Source organism: Puma concolor, chromosome D2 (assembly GCF_028749965.1).
Source record: "Puma concolor isolate L17-30 chromosome D2, mPumCon1.1.hap2, whole genome shotgun sequence".
Lineage (NCBI taxonomy): Eukaryota > Metazoa > Chordata > Mammalia > Carnivora > Felidae > Puma > Puma concolor.
Window position 1 is genome coordinate 33,785,867 of NC_141677.1, and position 18,239 is coordinate 33,804,105.

The following is an 18,239-nucleotide window of genomic DNA, read 5'->3' on the forward strand; positions in this document are numbered from 1 at the left end:
GGAATGAAGGAGAGATTTCGCGTTGCAAGAAATAACAGCATAGAAGGTAAGCAGACTTGAAGACAGGCATAATTAGCAACAGTTTAAGGACATTACACCGTAGTGCCCTATTCCCCCAGGACCTCACAAAATAAAAAAGGCCCTTCACAAAGGTAGTTTAATGTTTAGGCCGGGCCCTCAGACCATGAGCTCTGGAGTAAGAGCGTAGTGTCTCAAAGGCAGCAAACTTCGTCTGCCTTTCCCATTCAGCACTGGGGTACTGCTCTGAAAGAAGGGGGGGGGGGACGGGGTGGATAAGCAATTTAATCCTGCCTCGTGGTAGCCTGGAGAGAGGAGAGCAGAAGGCCTGAAATGTCGTGGGGGAAGCTAACGCCCCGAATCATAAAGCGAACAAAAAAAAAAAAAGCGAGTACACCAAAACGACTGAAGAGAAACGAACTCCAGGACTCCAAGCAAAACCACGGTAAGGTTGGGGTGGCGTGGGGGGGGGGGGGGGGGGGACGAAGGACCCGGAAGTTCTCTCCCCGAGCGCGTTCACCACTTCCCTCCGCCCTGGCCACGCCCACCAGCGCGAGCGCGCGCACGCCGGCGCCGGTTCCTTCCGCGCGGGCGCGCGCACGCCGCCGTCCTCGTCGTTGTAAACGCTGCCGCTCCGGCTGGCCCTGGGGGCGGGGCTGTAGGGGAAAGTGCCAAATCCTCTGAGGTAAGTGGCCGAGGGCTCAAGGACCCCGGGAGCTTGGTGGAAGGGAGTTGATCCCTGAGATCCTACCTGCAGGGACTAGTAAAACGGAGAAGATAGGAGGAGAAACTGGAGCCTGCTGCAGAGGGAGTGTAAGGAAATTTCCTCAGGCCGCGCCGCACTGGGTGCGCATGCGGGCCGAGGGGCGGCGCCTGCGCAATGGGGCGGCGCCGGTGGCGTCGCCCCCTTGGGACCGCACGGGGAAGGAGGAGGAAGCGTGCCTGGGAGTTAGTGGGGAAACTGCCAGCGTCCTGACCCCTCCCCTTTCTAGCCCCTTTCTCTCCACCCGACCTACTTTTAGCTGCAGCATCCATTTGGGTGGTAGTCCTGCTGTTTTAAGTGGAGCCCAATGGAACGATTTGTTGATGATGGAATTTAGTGATTGCTTGTAATAATTTGCCATTGTACCAGTGTCCTTTCAGCGTCTTTCATAAGGAGACTCCTTCTAAAAGAAGAATTATTTTAAGAAAACAGACGTAGATCTGATAGAAAGTAAAGCTTATGAATACGAGGTCATCCCTGTCGTAGATAAAGTAAATGATCATCCTATCACTGGACACAGCCATGCTGTGTCCCCCAAAATAACATTGCTCTGCTATGGGGATCTCTACTGCCAATAGACTCAGCTTCCCTTATAAGGTTAAGCCCCACATTAGATTACTTACCATGAATATTTACTCATTAAACAGAATTTTAGCGAGTACCTACCTTGGGCCTGGCAGCCTAGTGTGTGCTAGAGTTGTATTAATACTGTAGATCTGCAGAATGAAGAAAAAAAAAAAAAAAACAGTAATGGACCAACTCTCATGACACCCCACTTGTCTTTCCCATGCATATAATCTTTGCTGAGCCACTAGCCCTGTGTTCTATCATCGTTCATTATTCATTCAGGAAAGTTGAGATCCGGGTTCTGGTGCTAGGCCTTGCAGGTGGAAAGACAACTCATTCCCCCTTTCCTAGATCACAGAATTCTTTCTAAACTCATGAACCGTAAAATGAAAGTGTTACGTGGGTTAATGGAGGGCATTTTCCCTCTTGCTGAGCAGACCCTTTCCCCTCTAGGAGCTTGCTGACTCTGTCAAATGGAGAGAATTAAAACTTTTCTCATGAGTAAGTGTGTTGGGACATGCTGTGAATGCAAAACTGGGATCTGCATTAGGGGAAAAAAAGATTCAGGAGTAAATATCCATTACTAATTTTGGATAGCTAGTATTAAGTGTTTACTATGCCTGTAACTATTCTAAATGCTTTAGTTATATTAACCTTTGTGACACCTTTCTGAGGAAGGTACTGCTATGATTCCGATTTCAGAGATGAGGTAACTGAGGAACAGAGAGGTTAAACGATTTGTCCAGAGTTACAACAGCAAGTTAAATAGCAAAACCAGGACGTGAACCTAGGCCGAGAGGCTTCAGAGTCTGTACTCTTAGTGCTTTCATATGGCACATGATATGTCCACAAAGCCATTGCTTGAAAAGTGTCACAGCATAGAAGCTAACATTTCTATAGCTTGGTTTTGTTTGGTCATCCATAAAATGAAGGAATTGGATTAGATGACCTTTAAGGAATCTTGTGGTTCCTGTGAAATGTTTAATTCATTTAGCAAACATTTATTTAAATCGACAGCTACTTAATGTAAGCCAAGCATTATGTTTGGTTCTGATGATCAGAATGCGTGCCTTCATAAAGCAGTTACAAAGCAGGGTTTATTGTTAGTTTCATTTAAATTCCTCTCTTACCATCTGCTGATAGCATGCAAAATTCAACCTGTATCTTTAAAGCTAGAAATTACTTAGGTGTATTAGTCTAACTCAGCAGAAAACTGCTTACCTGTGTAAAGGTACTTTGTGCTAATTGTGCACTCCAGTTTTCAACCTTAGCTGTTTTGTGTATTGAATGATAGTAGTTCTGAGTTTGAAAGAAAATGGGATGAAAGGGAATTCCTTTGATTATACTCAGTTTAGAAGTCACACTGTGTCTAGCCTTTGAAGCTGTCCTCACTCTGGCAGTCCCTAGGGAGCTCTGCTGAGCCACTGATTTCAAAATATAAAGCATCCCTTGCATTTGCAACAGAATAGAGCATTTATCAAGGTGTAGAAAAAAGATTTGGGGTTTTAAGTCTTAGGTGAGATACATAAACACATCACAGTAGGTTCTGCTCTGAACTGATGGGAAATAAGACTGAGTACCTCTCCAAAAGATGGCTAAATTATCTGTATACTTTATTTGAATTCCAACAAGAATACACTTAGAAATTTAGACCAGGTCCATTACTGCTTCAGTTCTGTTTAAAAGAGCATTTAAGAACCTGTCAAGCTATATTTTAAGCTAGTGTCACCCAAAGATTGGATATGTATCCAACTTGAAATGTTGTTGGTTTTCTGACTATGATTCGGAAAGTTACAGAGCTCAGAGAAAAAAGAAAAGGTGATCTAATAGTAAAATTGACGATGTCCTTAATCAATTTGTATTTTTAAATAGGCTGGCATTCTAATTATAGCAGTTGCCTTACTGTTCCCATGTCTCCCTTCAGTTTTAATCAGTATTACTTATGGAGATATAATGAAATAAAAAACTAAACTCTGCTTCCCTGACAGCCTTAAATCATCATCACAAAATTAAGGAAACAGAACAGCCGGCATTTCAGAAATGCACACTATATCATTTTTCTTGCTAGGACACTGGATTATGTATATATATATATGGGATTTATGTCTGCATAGTATTCTCTCATTTTTTCTATTTTTTCAAAAATAAGTTCTGACTTTTGTAACAAATGTTTTTTGCAACTAGCAAAAGAAGAAAATATCAGCTAAAATTCTTGGCCATTAAAGACAGAAATTCATTTTTAAAATCCTTTTAGCCATTTTTCTGTTTTTTTAAATTGAGCTAAAATTCTCATAACATAACATTAACCATTAGCCATTTTAAAGTATACAATTCAGTGTAAAGTCATTTTTTAGTCTAAATACTAGAGCTGTATTATCCAATACAGTAATCACTAGCCACATGTGACTATTTAAATTTCAATTAATATTAAATACAATTTTAAAATACAGTTTTTCAGGGGTGCCTGGCTGGTTTGGTTGGTGGAGCATGTGACTCTTGATTGCAGTTGTGAGTTCAAGCCCCACATTTGGTATAGAGATTACCTAAAAAAAAATTTTTTTTTTTAATTAAAATACAGTTCTTCAGTCACACTAGTTTAATAGCCACAGAAGGTCAATGGCTATCATATTGGACAGCACAGAAATAGAATGTTAGAACATTTCCATCATGGCGGGAAATTCTAGCACAATGCTAGCCATTCTTTTTAGAAAACGTACATTTTTTAGAGTCTTAAGTAATTGTGTAATATAAGCTTCGACGGCAAAAGTAGTATTTTGGTTTTGAACTTCTGTAAGGAATCATGTGTTCAGTACAGATTTTCTCATTTACATTTGGGCTTTCTGATTTTTTAATATGACATGGGGTTAAACACAGCTGCTGTATTCGTAATAAACCATGAATTCAACGATCCATTTCATGAGCTACTTTGTTCTGGTTTGGGGATGCCACCAAGTGACCAATTTGGGTATTACATTTGGATGAAAAAGTTTTTAAAACGTTTTTAACGAAAGGACAAATATGTATTTCCTAACCAATTCCCTTTCCTTGAGAACAGAACACAGTGTTATTCTGGAATTTTATTTGGAAAATTTTATAAGTGAATTTTTTGGTATGGCTTGGTCAGGACGTAGCCAAGACAAACTGTCCTATGAGGCATGTTGTTTTATCCTCATATAATTTATTTCCTCAGTCAAATTGCTACCTTGGCCCTGCCGTATCACCCTTTCATAACCCATAAATCACCCACAGTCGATCCCAAGTGATATAAACAGTTTGCTAATGGTAGGAAGTAGTGTTTTAAGTAGAAAAGCAGAATAAACATATTTTCATTTAAAATCCTGAGATTTTGGCCTGAGGCATTAGTAAAAGATTGCGGAAGTAGAAAGGATAGAAAAAAAGGAGAGCTTATACTAAACTGTATGCTGGCTTTTATGGCAGCTAGAATGAAACATTGTCAGTCTCACTTCCATAAACTTGCCAATCACTGTTTTTCTTTCTCTGTAGTGAAGTGAGAATTCTGCTAGAGAGGAAATGGCTGCCTCTTCATCATCATCCTCAGCTGGTGGGGTCAGTGGAAGTTCTGTCACGGGATCTGGTTTCAGTGTCTCAGACCTTGCCCCACCACGGAAAGCCCTTTTCACCTACCCCAAAGGAGCTGGAGAGATGTTAGAAGGTGATCTCATGCTGCTTTTTGCTGAATAATTGGATTCTGACCTGCAATGAATATTAATTGTAAAGAAGCTATTAAGTGGATTAGAGACAAGTGTGCCCTGATTTCAGCCTCACATTTCATTTCTTGTCCCCATTTCAAAATGTTATGTTCAAAACACAAATCTTTCTCCACTGTCAAAATTTTGGAGCTGAAAAAGACTTTGGAAATCAAGGAAGTCATCTAGACTTATTTAGACCCAGAAAAGTTAAAGTGATTTGACCACGTTAAAGACAAAGTCAGCACTAGAACCAGGAATTCTCTTGACCTCCTGCTCCAGTTTGCTTTATCCTGGCACCAGTCTGCCTCCCTATGATGAGTAGGTTTGATGCGTTTTTTTCTAACCTACAGATAGATTAACCTCATCAAATAGGTTCTAAGAGGAAAACTAATATACTACTCTTATATGTGAAGATGACTCTCCTGGCCCATTGCAGGACAGTGCTGTGTGGTTTTACTAGCACTGGAGCTGGATTTGCGTCAAATCATCCACCATCTTACTCAGCACACATTTGCAAACTGGCTGGCCAAGATCAGAGCACAAGCTGTAAGCATGAAACCGCATTGATACCCGAAATTCATTGGATACATGTCACTTTAGGAGCTAGACCAATAAATTCTTAATAGGGAGCATAAAAAATCACCTGAAGAGCTTATTTAAAATGCACATTTCTGGCCCACCTTAGAGATTCTGAATTAGTGTAGGGTGCAGCACAGGAGTCTGTCTTGTGACTAACATTCGAGGGATTCTTACAAAAGAATGGTCCGTAACTATAAACTATTCATCATACTTTGAAAAAAGTCAGCAAAGAACCTATTAAGGATTCAAAATCTACTTGTTTGTAGCACTTTTGTGCTTAGTTACATATTGATCTTTTTTGCTTTAAATTGCAAATCTTGGTAAGTATATTTTAAAAATCTGGAGATCTCTGAGAAAGGTACAAACTATAGGCGTCAGCTTTTGGGGGTGAACTTGATTCATTTATGTCGGGTAAAAAGAATTTTGGGTTAAGCCCAAATAGAAGAATCATTTGTGACAAAGAAGCATGGGAAGCCTGGGACCATAAGGCTCTCTAGAAGTGGTTGAAATCACGATTAGTGAAGTAGACAATTGGGTGATGTAGTTGGTGATCCATCTGTGATGTACGTACTTCTGTCTTTGCCTTTTCATCTTCAGTTGTGTTAATCGAATATTCGAGTTGGCATCACTGAGTCTGGACATAGTGAACAATTGGGGCCTTGTTTACCATATGTGGCACTAAAAATACATTATGACTTCAACTGTATGCGGCAGACAACTGGTATTAAGGAAGTTGCCCCCAAAAATCAAAAATTGGAGGCACTGAAATTGCTTAATGAGTTTTATAGCCTCAGAAGAGGAATCAATGTTTAACAATGGACTCTAAGATTAAAGTCATTTAAATTCTAGCTACAAGAGGAATTTGATACAGGAGGTACCTCCTTAGTCTCAAAGCTATAAGGGTTCTGTGTCAGTGTATACCAGATTACTTGGAAACATTAAAGAAGAAAGGCTACTGAGATTAGTCTGAATGTTGATGTTCTAACAAGTTTTAGTTCTCTACATTTTTATTCCATCCCAGTGTGCTTCATGGAGGAAATGTGTTGGCTTTCTGTTGTAGGATGAATTTATATTAGGTTTAAATTCAAAGTGCACAGTTTTGATTCCCTTTCTTAGGTTTAAAGTTTTAGCTATATTTTAAAGCCACTTACACTTAAGGACAAACTATGAAAACTTCAAGATGGTCATTCCTGAACTATCCTGGTCAAATCAAGAATGTTGAATTGAAAAAGAGTACTCCTAAAAAGAATTTTCTTAAATGAAACCTAATAAGGATGTTGGATTTCGAAGCATCTTCTACTATGTTTATGGGTGATACTATTATGCAGCTAATCTAACGCACATTAACGGACCAGTTTTCTTACACCAGTTTAATTGAATATGAAAATAGAGTAAGAAAAGTTGCCTTTTCAGAGAAGGAAGACAGGCAATCAGGAGCCAAGATTGGGTACTGTTTATAACAGGTTCGACTTGATTTTGCATCCTCCTCATAAGTCTAAGGATAATAAACCAAAGTAATATACTTAACATTATGAATTAACTTTCTCACGCATCCACTCTGTAACAGACACCTCAAATAATGTATACATGGTCCCCAACTTACTGATATTTTGACTTAGGATTTTGTTACTTTACTATGATGCAAAAGCCATATGCATTTAATAGAAAGCATACTTCGAGTTTTGAATTTTGATCTATTCCTGGGCTAGCGATATTTGGTATAGCACTCTCTCAGGATGCTGGGCAGGAGCCACGGTTCTCAGCCACACAATCACCAGGGTAAACAACCAATGATACCATTCTGTACCCAAACAATCATTTCTGGTTTTCACTTTCAGTACAGTGTTCAATAATTTACATGAGATATTCAACACTTTATTATAAAATAGGCTTTGTGTTAGATGATTTTGCCCAACTGTAGGTTAATGCAAGTGTTCCAAGCACTTTTAAGGTAGGCTATGCTAAGTTATGATGTTTGGTAGGTTAGGTGTATTAAATGCATCTTCCAGGGTACCTGGCTGGATCAGTCCATGGAGCATGCGACTCTTGGTCTCAGGGTTGTGAGTCTGAGCCCCACGCTGGGTGTAGAGATCACTTAGAAAAATAAAATCTTGGGGCGCCTGCGTGGCTCAGCCGGTTGAAGTGCCATCTTCGGCTCATGTCATGATCTCACAGTTTATGAGTTTGAGCCCCGCTTTGAGCTTGCTGCTGTCAGCACACAGCTGACTTCGGATCCTCTGTCTCCCTCTCTGCCCCTACCCCACTCTTAGCTCTCTCTCTCAAAATAAATAATGAAGTTGAAAATAAAAATCTTTTTAAAAAATGCATTTTCAACTTGATATTCTTAGCTTATGATGGGTTTATCAGGATGTAACCCCATCATAAACTGAAGAAGATCTTTACAGCAGTTTCCAGCATTCTTCCTGCCCTTGGCTAAGATTGTCCTCACCCAGTTTAGTGAGCAAATTAGAGAATGCCTTCCAACCCAGAAGTAGCTGAATTTTAGTGACATTGTAGGCTACTGAAGTATAAATTATCTGGCATAGTCTAATTTCCTGCTGTGAGGTAATATTCTTTTAAATGAATTTGATAGCATTTTATTTATTGGAGTTGGCATGGCATTTATTTATTAGATTTGGCAATTTACTGAACTTTTCACTACTTATAACCTTTGCTTGTCCCTTAAGAGGAAAGCTGATGTATTGCTGTTTGGTGTGTTACAAAGGGTTTGATTACAATTTCTAAATAGAAGATGGATTGCCCCAGGCTGACTCCTCTCTAGAGAAATTCCAGGCTTTGGATTGGTACAGATACCACATCTAATAGGATGTGGCTAAGCAGTGGACTTTGTGGTTAATACAGAGCTGCAAGTCAACAAAAGTGTGTTCCATAGGCATAAAGTGGTAAAGTGATACGCAAGTGCCTTTTTGAAAGATTAGCTTACATCTTTTTGCTTTGAAGTTCATTGCCAAGGGAAATATATATGCAAATGTTATAACTTAAGCATTTTATCCTAATAGCACCTGTGATTAAATGTAAGTGCAAGGTAGCACTTCCAAGAGCTTCCAAATACATCTTGGCCTGATCCTTATAGCCCATAATCCCCACTGCCTTTCGTGAAGTGAGATCCTAAAGTTTAGGATCAAACTACCTGAGAAGTGGGCTCTAATTCTCTATGCTTTGCTCTTTCTAAAATAAAACTTGAGTTATAATTTGACTCTTTAAGCAAGGGTATGAAGAGGATAATGAACACTGGCATATTTACATAATAAACTGGACAGTATAATATTTAGGTAATTGAAAATAAAAAATTTTTTTGCTCAGTTTAGATTATCTGCTCACAAATGATTTCCATTCAGCCAGAGGAATGGGGTGGGAGGAAGGGATAGGATATTATACACCATATAGTTCAATATGTAGAAAAGAGGTTGAATTTAACGAACGTAGCTTTCTTCCTAAAGTGTAGCACTTTATGAAATAATATTTTGAAATATAACGTTATGCATATATTAATACATAATCTGAAAATAGTTACATTTTCTTTTTTTTTTTTTTTTTGCATCAATTTTGAATATAATATTGGACAGAAGCCCTCTTGGTTGTACATCCAAGCCATTTGGATACAATATCTATGGTTTTATTGCTCACCATTTTAATCTTTTTTTTTTTTCTCTTTTTTTAAGTGAGTTCTAGCCCCAACGTGGTGCTTGAACTCAGGACCCCAAGATCACTTGCGCTACTAACAGAGCCAGCCAGGCACCCCTCACCCTGTTAATCTTAAAAATAAAACTGTCACATTATTTTACCAGCAAAAAAATGGGTTTGTTCAGGAATAGCAGGGAATTGTAATTGGGGACAAGCAAGCTATGGCAAAACCATAGGCAAGTCCAGAGAACATAGGAGAGGCAAGGGGGGAGCTGGGAGAGACTATTATAAACAAAAAGTCCATTGGCACAAAGTAGGCATTTGGGAAGTGTAGTGGCTTTCCATTGGCTGAGTTATGACAGTTTCTCATTGGCTAGGCTGTTGCCTGGCAAGGAGAAAAACCTTTCTTCATCCTGCTGGGGTGGCAGAATAATAGGCTTCTTTCTTCCTGCTGGGAAAGCAAGATTTGCCTCTACCTGTTGGAGTCTGCAATTGACCCTGAGTGTTAGGGCATGAGAGCTCCCCGTCCTGGCCTTCTGCCTCCATTTGAAATGAGGTTTCCTTTTATTTCTACAATCATGACTTCTGAAATCAGGTCAGCCTTGTGTGAAACTCAGCATGAAGCCAGAATGTGTCAGTCCTATCTCCTTGTCACTTAATAGCTGGGTGACACGCCAGCCAGTGACTGATGGGTGAGTGCTTGACACCTAGTAGTGCTGACGTGAACTACCACCTAAAAAAAGACAGCTGTGTCCTCTCCCTCCGTTTGTTTTAGGATTTTTGCAATACGACACCTTCCCCAAATGGTTTCTGCTACCCTTCTAAAAGTCACATTTTCTTATATGAGTTCCGTGTCTTTGGGGAGTATATTTTGCTGTATCAGCCCTTGCCTGACAAAGAATAACATGAACTAGCTTATGTTTCATAATCATCTTCCAAGTGCTGTTGCGACTGAGTTAGCTACCTTCTTGTTGCCAGTTCTTGGCACCAGTACAATGCTAGGTTCTGAAATTGCACCATACTCTTATCACCATCCAAATTGCAGTGTTTTGGTTCAGTTGGAAAATCAAGGTTACAATTTGCGTTTACAGAATAAAATTTCCCAGCAGTGCTGTGTGATGGTCATAGTGATGTAACTTGATATATTAAAAATCAACAACAGCTATTCTGCCCTCAGTTTTACTTTTCAGAATGAAAATGATCTAGAGTTTTGGTGTACCTTTGTATTTGGATAGCACAGGAGCCATGTGGCCAAATGGGTCAGATGTCAGTGTTTGCCTGACATGCAGAATAAGAGAACATTAAGAAACTCTCCGGTTAGGAGGGGAGAAATGTTGACCAGGACATCACACTGAGGTTTCTTATTTTTGTTTTTCTAAATATTATTTTTAAACTTTGAAACAAGTAGAGGGACTGTTTTAATATTCTAGATATAGAAGAAGTAGCTTTTATAGCTAAGGACTGTTAGTTCTAAATGAAACAGAAGCCCTCTTTGTAAACACTGAAAACTGTACCCTGAATGTGAAAGCAGGGAAAAGAATGGCCACGCTTGCTTGGTTTATCAGAAGCCGTAAAACCCTTAGAGCAGATTAAAACTTTTCCTCTTCTGTTTGTAGATGGCTCTGAGAGATTCCTCTGCGAATCCGTTTTCAGTTATCAAGTGGCATCTACGCTTAAACAGGTGAAACATGGTAAGCACATGAGTGTTGTATACTTAACTATGAGAACAAATTATGGGGCAGCGGGGATGGGAGAGGAGGATCAGAAAGGTCGGTGTGCTTTGTGACAAAAACTCCTGAAACTCTACAAGGCTGTTTAAGCGAACTTTCTAAATGACCTGCAGACAAAAACATTCCGTGATCTCTTAGTATATGTGCTGCCGAAGCGAGGACAACCTTCTGCGGTCTTAAGCCAGACGTCATGTCCACATTGAGGCTCAGAAGCTGAAGTCAGAAGTGTTAGTTTTCTAGAGGAGACTCTGCTTCCTACCATTCGTGTGTTGCTTTCCCTTCTCCTTCCTAAAACCTTTTAATGTTCTCCACTGTTTACCATCATCATCTTCACCTTCAAGTATTTATGTGATACCTTATTGTCTGTCTGGACTCTGAGAAGCCCGGACTCTAAGACCCTGATAGCACCTTTTCTGCGGCCTTCATTTATGCATCAGGGAACTGTGTTCTCCCACCAGATCGTTTCTCTCTATTGAAGGCATAATGTAGGAGGGAAAGCTGCAATTGCCTGGAGCTCAAGGATTTTAGTACCAAATTGCTATGACATGGAGGGTACATACTCCTTGTTTTTTTGTCATTGTTGTTTTAGATTAAGTCTTCTGACCAACAAAGAGTAAGACCTCAATTCTCGACTAGTGAGGAAAAAAATCCTTCTGGAAATTATTTTTAAACCAATCATCATGGTGGGTGGTGACTGTCTCGTGGGAGATACGTTGTATTATATATTGCCTCCTTGACCCTTACAGATCAGCAAGTTGCTCGGATGGAAAAATTAGCTGGTTTGGTAGAAGAGCTGGAGGCAGATGAGTGGCGGTTTAAACCCATCGAGCAGCTGCTGGGGTTCACACCCTCTTCAGGTTGACCTTGCCTGGAAGGCCGCCTCTGGTGCACAGCAAGTGCAGGGCCAGCGAGGGACTTTTCTCGCAGCTTACACAGCCGTCCAGAGATTCACAGCTCCATCGCTGAATTGTTAATTCGCATCCATGCTTGGTTTCTCTGTATCTATCCACAAGCAACAAATACTTAAATGTGTGATCTTGCAGGGAAAATTTTTGTTTATTTGTTTAAAAAAAGTATTGAGAATCAGAATAAGACAATCGGCGTCAGAGAACCTGAAGGTTTGGGTTTAAGAGATATTTATAAACTTTACAAGCCAGGTAGGACACATGCCAGAATTGGCCAACTGAATGACATCTCTGCTGTCATTCATGCAGTGCCTGGAATCCTCACTGGTCAAATCCAAGATCAGGATCTGGAGTTACACAACACAGCGTTTCTGACCTAAAACAGTTCTTCTTGCAGATGAATGTGATTTCAACTCAGGACCTGTTCAAATGAGGAATTTTAAAATTTCGGGTTTTTTTCTATTTTTAGACATCTAATTCTATAGATTCTAACTTTTTCTAACCTCTTCTAGACATGCCAAATGCTGGCAAAAGGAATTACTTTTTGAATGTTGAAGCACTTGTAAAAATAAATCTGTGAGCAAAATCCTTTTAAACACAGAAATCCTGAGTTCATCTTGTTGGTGGGCTCAAGCAATTCTGTAGCAAATAAATCCTTTGAAAGAGTTCCAAATTGGTTTTCTTTGTCCTTTCAAAGTCTCAGGGATTTGGGATACCAGGAAGAGGTCAAATTACTTTTTAGAAGAAGGGAGTCTAAAAACATTTCTCCTAAGCAAATGATAGATTTCCTTTATCCCAGGGATATTTGTCTTTACAAAACCATATGAACTTAGGTTGGGGTGTTTTGTTGTTGTTGTTGTTGTTTTGTTTTGTTTTTTTTTTTTTTTAGAGAGCAGAAGTGTGCACACAAGCTGGGGAGAGAAGCAGAGGGAGAGAGAGAGAGAGAACATCTTCAGCAGACTTCTCCGTCAGTGCAGAGCCCAACTCAGGGCTTAATCCCACGACCCTGGGATCATGACCTGAGTCAAAATCAAGAGTTGGATGCTCAACCAACTGAGCCACCCAGACACCCCGAATTTAGTAGGCTCTTATACCAGGATATGGAAAAGCCTGGAAAGCTAAGAGATGTCCTTTGTTCTCCCTCATGGGACCCCAGGGTCCACACTGTACACTTAGGAAGATCATTTATTTTAGATTGGATGCTAAAAAATTAGCATACATTTGTCTTGATAACATTTGTCTTTCTCCTCCTTAGTAACTTACACCCAACCTGTTTAGAGTTGCTTAATGATGAATAAGTATAATCCCAGTAGCAATTGGCCCTAATCTCAGGAGTTCAAAACTGACAAGGAGGTGGTGACTTCATTGAGTCAGTAATCTTGACTCCCAGAATCTAAACACGGGGATGTTAAAGACCTGCTCATGGTCACATAGCCCAGGCAGAAGGAGATCTTGGAATTTAGAATAGATTTCAGTTTATTGATAATTCAGCCCACTGCTCTAGTCTCTAAAGCACATCAGAGCACAAAATGACCAGCCTGCAGACTCACCTGTTTCCATATTAATACCTCTCAACCCAAACAAGTTCCATATTTGGAAGCCATTGAGTTTCCTAATGTACTTTTTAGCACCAACCATCTTTTTTTTTTTTAAGGCTATTTATTTTTAAATGTTTATTTTTGAAAGAGAGAGAACAGGGAGAGGCAGAGAGAGAAAGGGACAGAGGATCCAAAGCAGGCTCTGTGCTGATAGCAGCGAGCCCAATGTGGGGTTTGAACTCCTGAGATCATGACCTGAGCTAAAGTCGGACGCTCAAACGACTGAGCCAGCGAGGTGCCCCAGCACCAACCATCGTGATGATTGCCAAAGGAAAAATTAAAAATACCTAGACTGCAGTAAACCTTTAGATCACATTTCCAGTGACAGTTGAGAAGCCATTGCTAACTTTCTCTCATTGTTCTCATTTGCATAACTACAACACAGACACTGTATTACCTCATCTTTACCCTTTAGTATTGGGACTTAACAGAATTTTTTTCGGTTGGCCATTTTGTTTTTATGACTTCAGAAACTGAAGAGAACGCAGGGTTGCACCTTTCACAGCGATCCTTCGGCTGCTACTTGAGTACTGTCAGAACAAGACCTTCGCTATTTTTTTGAAGATGCCCCTCCCTCTCTGCACCTTTCTGTTGGTTGTCACATCTCATCATCCACAACTCCTGTTACCACGCTTTGAGCTTGAAGATGGTCCTTGCTGCTTATCTGTCCTCTCTGCACTCACTATGTGCCAGTCACTCACAGGCATTAATTATAATCTTCTCAATATCGCTGCAAGAGATGTAATACCCCCAGTACAGAAGACGAACTTAAAGCTCAGAGCGAGCATTACCCGCCAAGTCTGCAGAGCTAAGCAAATAGCCACGCCTGGGTTTGAATTCAAAGTCTCTCAGATTCCAAAGCTGAGATTATTTTAGGTGCACCATGCTGCACCCCACTGAGCCCGACCCAGTGCCTTGAACAAAGAAAAACCCTAACACCTTTTTTTAAAAGATAAAGTGAATTAACTGCCAGGAGGAAATAAGCTTTGTCACTACTCTCCCTTCTTCCTCCCAGTGATTGGTGATAAGGGGTCTCAAGCAAAATGAAGAGACAGGCAGTTCCTTGAGGAGCTGATAGAATTAGCTATTTGTCAGTGTCTACATAACTCTTTAAGGTTCAGTATGGTGAAAAAATAGACGCTTGAGGGACACTTCCGTGAACAAGGAGGAAGGCAAAGGGCGGATGACAGCTAATGACCAGGACAGCACAGCCAGCCATCCTAAGCAAGCTGATGGCAAGGGTGCCTCTGCAATAAAATGCTCTGCTGCTCCCAAAGCATTGCCACATACGCTGTGTCTTGATTGTCACGTCAGCCCTGCAAGATAAATGAGGCAAGTACTGTGTTACGGTTGAAACGGCACCAAGAGGGTGAGGTTCCAATATTATTAACCAAGATTGTAGTTCGTAAGGGAGCTAACCCTTCAAATCTTTGTCTCTGTGGCTTCTAGTTCATCAGAAACTAGCAAATCTCAAGACAGAATTTGCCGTTAATAAAGAATGATTCATGGGGTGCCTGGGTGGCTCACTCAGGTAAGCATCCAGTTCTTGATTTCGGTTCAGGTCACAATCTCGGAGCCCCTAGGATCAAGCCCCGCATGGAGCCACGCATCAGGCTCAGCACTGACAGCACAGAGCCTGCTTGGGATTCTTTCTCCCTCTCTCTGTCTCTCTGCCCCTCCCCTGCTTGTTCTCCCTCTCTCTCAAAAATAATGAACATTTTTTAAAAATAAATAAAAAGGGGTGCCTAGGTGCCTAGGTCAGTGAGTGAAGCATCCAACTCTTGATTTCGGCTCAGGTCATGATCTCACAGTTCATGGGATCAAGCCCCATATCGGGCTCTGAGTGTGGAGCCTGCTTGGGATTCTCTCTCTCCTGTCTCTCTGCCCCTCGCCAACTCGTGCTCTCTCTCTCTCTCTCAAAATAAACATTTAAAAATAAATGAATAAATAATGATTCATGTCAGTTTGATACATAACTCCATATAAGTGTCTTGTTTCATAGTAATGAGATATAAATAGTATATAAACAGTAAACTTAAACCCACTTTTACATCATTGAACAAAAATTTTACTTTAAAAAAATTGTTTTTAACGTTTATTCATTTTTGACAGAACAGAGCTTAAGCGGGGGAGGGGCAGAGAGAGAGGGAGACAGAATCCAAAGCAGGCCGCTGGCTCTGAGCTGTTAGCACAGAGCCCGACGCGGGGCTCGAACTCACTGACGGTGAGATCATGATCTGAGCCAAAGTCGGACACTCAACCGACTGAGCCACCCCAGCATCCCCCAAAATTTTACTTTTTAACTTCACATTTAATGATCCCGGATCAGCATTAAAGTCCTGACTTTTCACTGATACACTTACATGTGTTATTTATTAGTGCCATCCCATACCTGATACGAACAACAATGGTCTAAATTGAGTCCCTCACCCAAGGACTTCTGTCCATTTATTTGCAACCTATGGCTTCCCTTCCCCCACATGGTTGGAAATCCTTCGATCCCTTGTTCCCAGTCACAATGCCAGATACTAAGGTGGTAGAAACTTTGGGCCTTAAGGCCCAGTCAGAAGTAGAAGAAAGAAGATAGGACCAGGAGATGTCTCTCATCCAGAAGGCAGAGGAGGAACCTGCCCAGGACATGGTGCCCTTTCAGGCAAACCTAAGAGATACTACACTTGAAGGAGGAGCCTGTTCTGCCTCTCCCTGTGCTTTTGCCAAAGTACCTAACTCTGCCTAAAATATCTTGCCAGGTCTCCTTGTAATTGCCTGAAATTCTAACCACGACAATCTTTTCCACAAAAGAGAAAAAAAGAGCTTAAATAACATACTTGGGAAAGTCAAATCTTGGGTTGCAGGCAGAGTACAAATGACACCAGATCTTTTCCTGTTTTCCAGAGCTGACTTTGGGATGGAGATGGCCCCATGGGCGAAGAATGGGGGAAGGAGGCTGAAGCGTGATACTTTGCCACTAGCCTGCCTTGTGTGTTTGCATCTGGTTGGAGAGGGAATCTCACAATTTTAGAGCCGGAAGAGACCGGAGCGCATCTAGTTCAGCTCCCTGGTTTACAGATAAGATGTTGAGATCTTGCCTGGCCCATTCACTGCCATATACTCAGTAACTAGAATCCTACCTGGCACGGAGTAGGTGTGTTATAGGTATCGAATGAATGAATGAATATGCATTTGTTGCCTGTCCACTCTGATTTAGAAGCTATGGTAGCTATTTACAGTGCAACATCCATTGTGGAGTAATGTCTAAGGTTATTGAGATGAGGTAGTGGGCAGAGCCAAGACTAACCCAGATCTCAGCCCACAGCTCTCTATAATACTACACTGACAGGTGGAAGCTGTGGCAAAATGGAAACTGTATGCCAAAGCAGCCATGGCTCACATGATCCCATGCACGTGAGGGGCCAAGGTAAAGGAGGCTTGTGCGTCCCTGCCCTCCTCATGGGCTCCTGCACACGGGCCCGGTGGTAAATGCCACCACGAGTCTCCGCCTCTCCAGAGACTTTGATTTCTCCAGCCTGTCAAGTTTCCGTGGAGAACTTATTTTCCAGAATCAGCTTATTTCATTTTTATAATACAGGCTCTTTAAGACAAGTGATAAAAACAACATACAATTTATTACTAGTAGTAGCAGAGGGGGATGTTCCTTTCCAAATGTTTTTTGTCATCCAACACACATTTATTGAGCACTTACTATGTATGTAGCATTTGCTATACGCTGAGGATATACTGTCAAACGAGACACAGTTACCAACCTTGAGGTTATAAATATATTAAGAGACAAAAGGGTAATTTTAAGTGTAAAACTTGTCCGATAAGAGGAAGCATGAGATGTTGTAAAATCAGAGACAGCTAATCCAGCTGAGCGAGGGGTCAGAAGATTTCCTAGGATGATGTTTTTAAGCAGAGACCTGAAGAACAAGTCAGTGGGGTGGGAAGGAAGGATTTTGTAGGTAGACGGAATAAACTATGCAGAGGCCCAAGGGTCAGAAAAGGCATCATGCTTTGGTGGGGCTGTAGGTGTTTGTCATGGCTGGTTCAGAGCGTTTTAGACCAGGTGGCTTTTGCTAAGGATTTGAACTTCAATCTGAGGACACTGGGGAATCCTTAAAAGGTTTGCATGACAAGATCTGGTTTCACTTCAGAAGTTTTAGTGGGAAGGAATGGTGGCGAGTCATTGGCAGTACGATCTAGGTCTTCTAGAAAGCTGTAGTGGAGATCCAGATGAGAAATGCCTGCAACCTGTTTAAGATGTGGAGACAGAAGAATGGATCTGGTTCGAGAGTTACTCAAGAAGCATCCTATACAGGACTTGGTGCCTGGTCAAACTTGGAGGAGAACTCAGGGAGGACACGTGAGTTTCTTGTGTCAGTGACTGAGGGACTAGGGGTACTATTCACTAAGATAGGGGTATGGAAAGAGCAGATTCAAGATGTCCCATAGGCAGGTGACCCTATGGGTTGACAGCGCGGGAGAGTGAGATAGGCTGGAGTTAGATTTGAAACTCATCAACCTAAAGATATTGATGAAACCAGAAGGCTGGGTGGATGGGATTGCCCAGGGAGAGAGCCCATGGAGTGAGAAGAGAATTGGACCAAGGAGAGATCCCCGAGGAACTCTTACACATAAGGGACAGGCAGAGGAAGAAACGCCCTGTCGGAAGTTGCCAGAGAGAACCAGAAAGCCCGGAATGTGGCATCGTGGAAACCAAGGGG

At 41.3% G+C, this 18,239-nt stretch overlaps 2 protein-coding genes across 9 annotated transcripts in view; one reads left to right on the forward strand and one right to left on the reverse strand.

The window, feature by feature from the left end:
- ASCC1 (activating signal cointegrator 1 complex subunit 1) overlaps positions 1-900 on the reverse strand; it is a 110,939-nt gene extending 110,039 nt beyond the window's left edge. For 4 of the 6 annotated variants that reach the window (XM_025918277.2, XM_086679948.1, XM_086679949.1 and 1 more), the window contains exon 1: positions 770-900. The gene's annotated coding sequence lies outside the window, so the exon portion shown is untranslated. Of the gene's footprint in view, positions 1-566; positions 672-769 lie in introns of those variants that run through there. The other 2 variants (XM_086679950.1, XM_086679947.1) reach the window with 1 other exon arrangement.
- On the forward strand, positions 569-16,692 carry ANAPC16 (anaphase promoting complex subunit 16). 3 transcript variants are annotated; one of them, XM_086679953.1, is made up of 4 exons: positions 569-703; positions 4,853-5,021; positions 10,899-10,973; positions 16,411-16,692. In XM_086679953.1, the coding sequence occupies exons 2-4, from the start codon at positions 4,880-4,882 to the stop codon at positions 16,464-16,466; spliced, it is 273 nt and encodes a 90-aa protein (XP_086536079.1). In that variant the 5' UTR covers positions 569-703; positions 4,853-4,879; the 3' UTR covers positions 16,467-16,692. The 3 variants fall into 3 exon arrangements, with proteins under 3 accessions (XP_086536079.1, XP_025773531.1, XP_086536078.1); XM_025917746.2 differs by lacking the exon at positions 16,411-16,692 and adding an exon at positions 11,759-12,590; XM_086679952.1 differs by lacking the exons at positions 569-703; positions 4,853-5,021; positions 16,411-16,692 and adding exons at positions 5,383-5,604; positions 11,759-12,590.
- Positions 16,693-18,239: the final 1,547 nt, after the last annotated feature.

Bases quoted from the DNA above. Each gene is read 5' to 3' on its own strand.
- ANAPC16 (XM_025917746.2), top strand. From the start codon at position 4,880: ATGGCTGCCTCTTCATCATCATCCTCAGCTGGTGGGGTCAGTGGAAGT. The intron at 5,022-10,898 runs GTGATCTCATGC...TTCTGTTTGTAG, and splicing joins AGCTGGAGAGATGTTAGAAG to ATGGCTCTGAGAGATTCCTC. The intron at 10,974-11,758 runs GTAAGCACATGA...TGACCCTTACAG, and splicing joins GCTTAAACAGGTGAAACATG to ATCAGCAAGTTGCTCGGATG.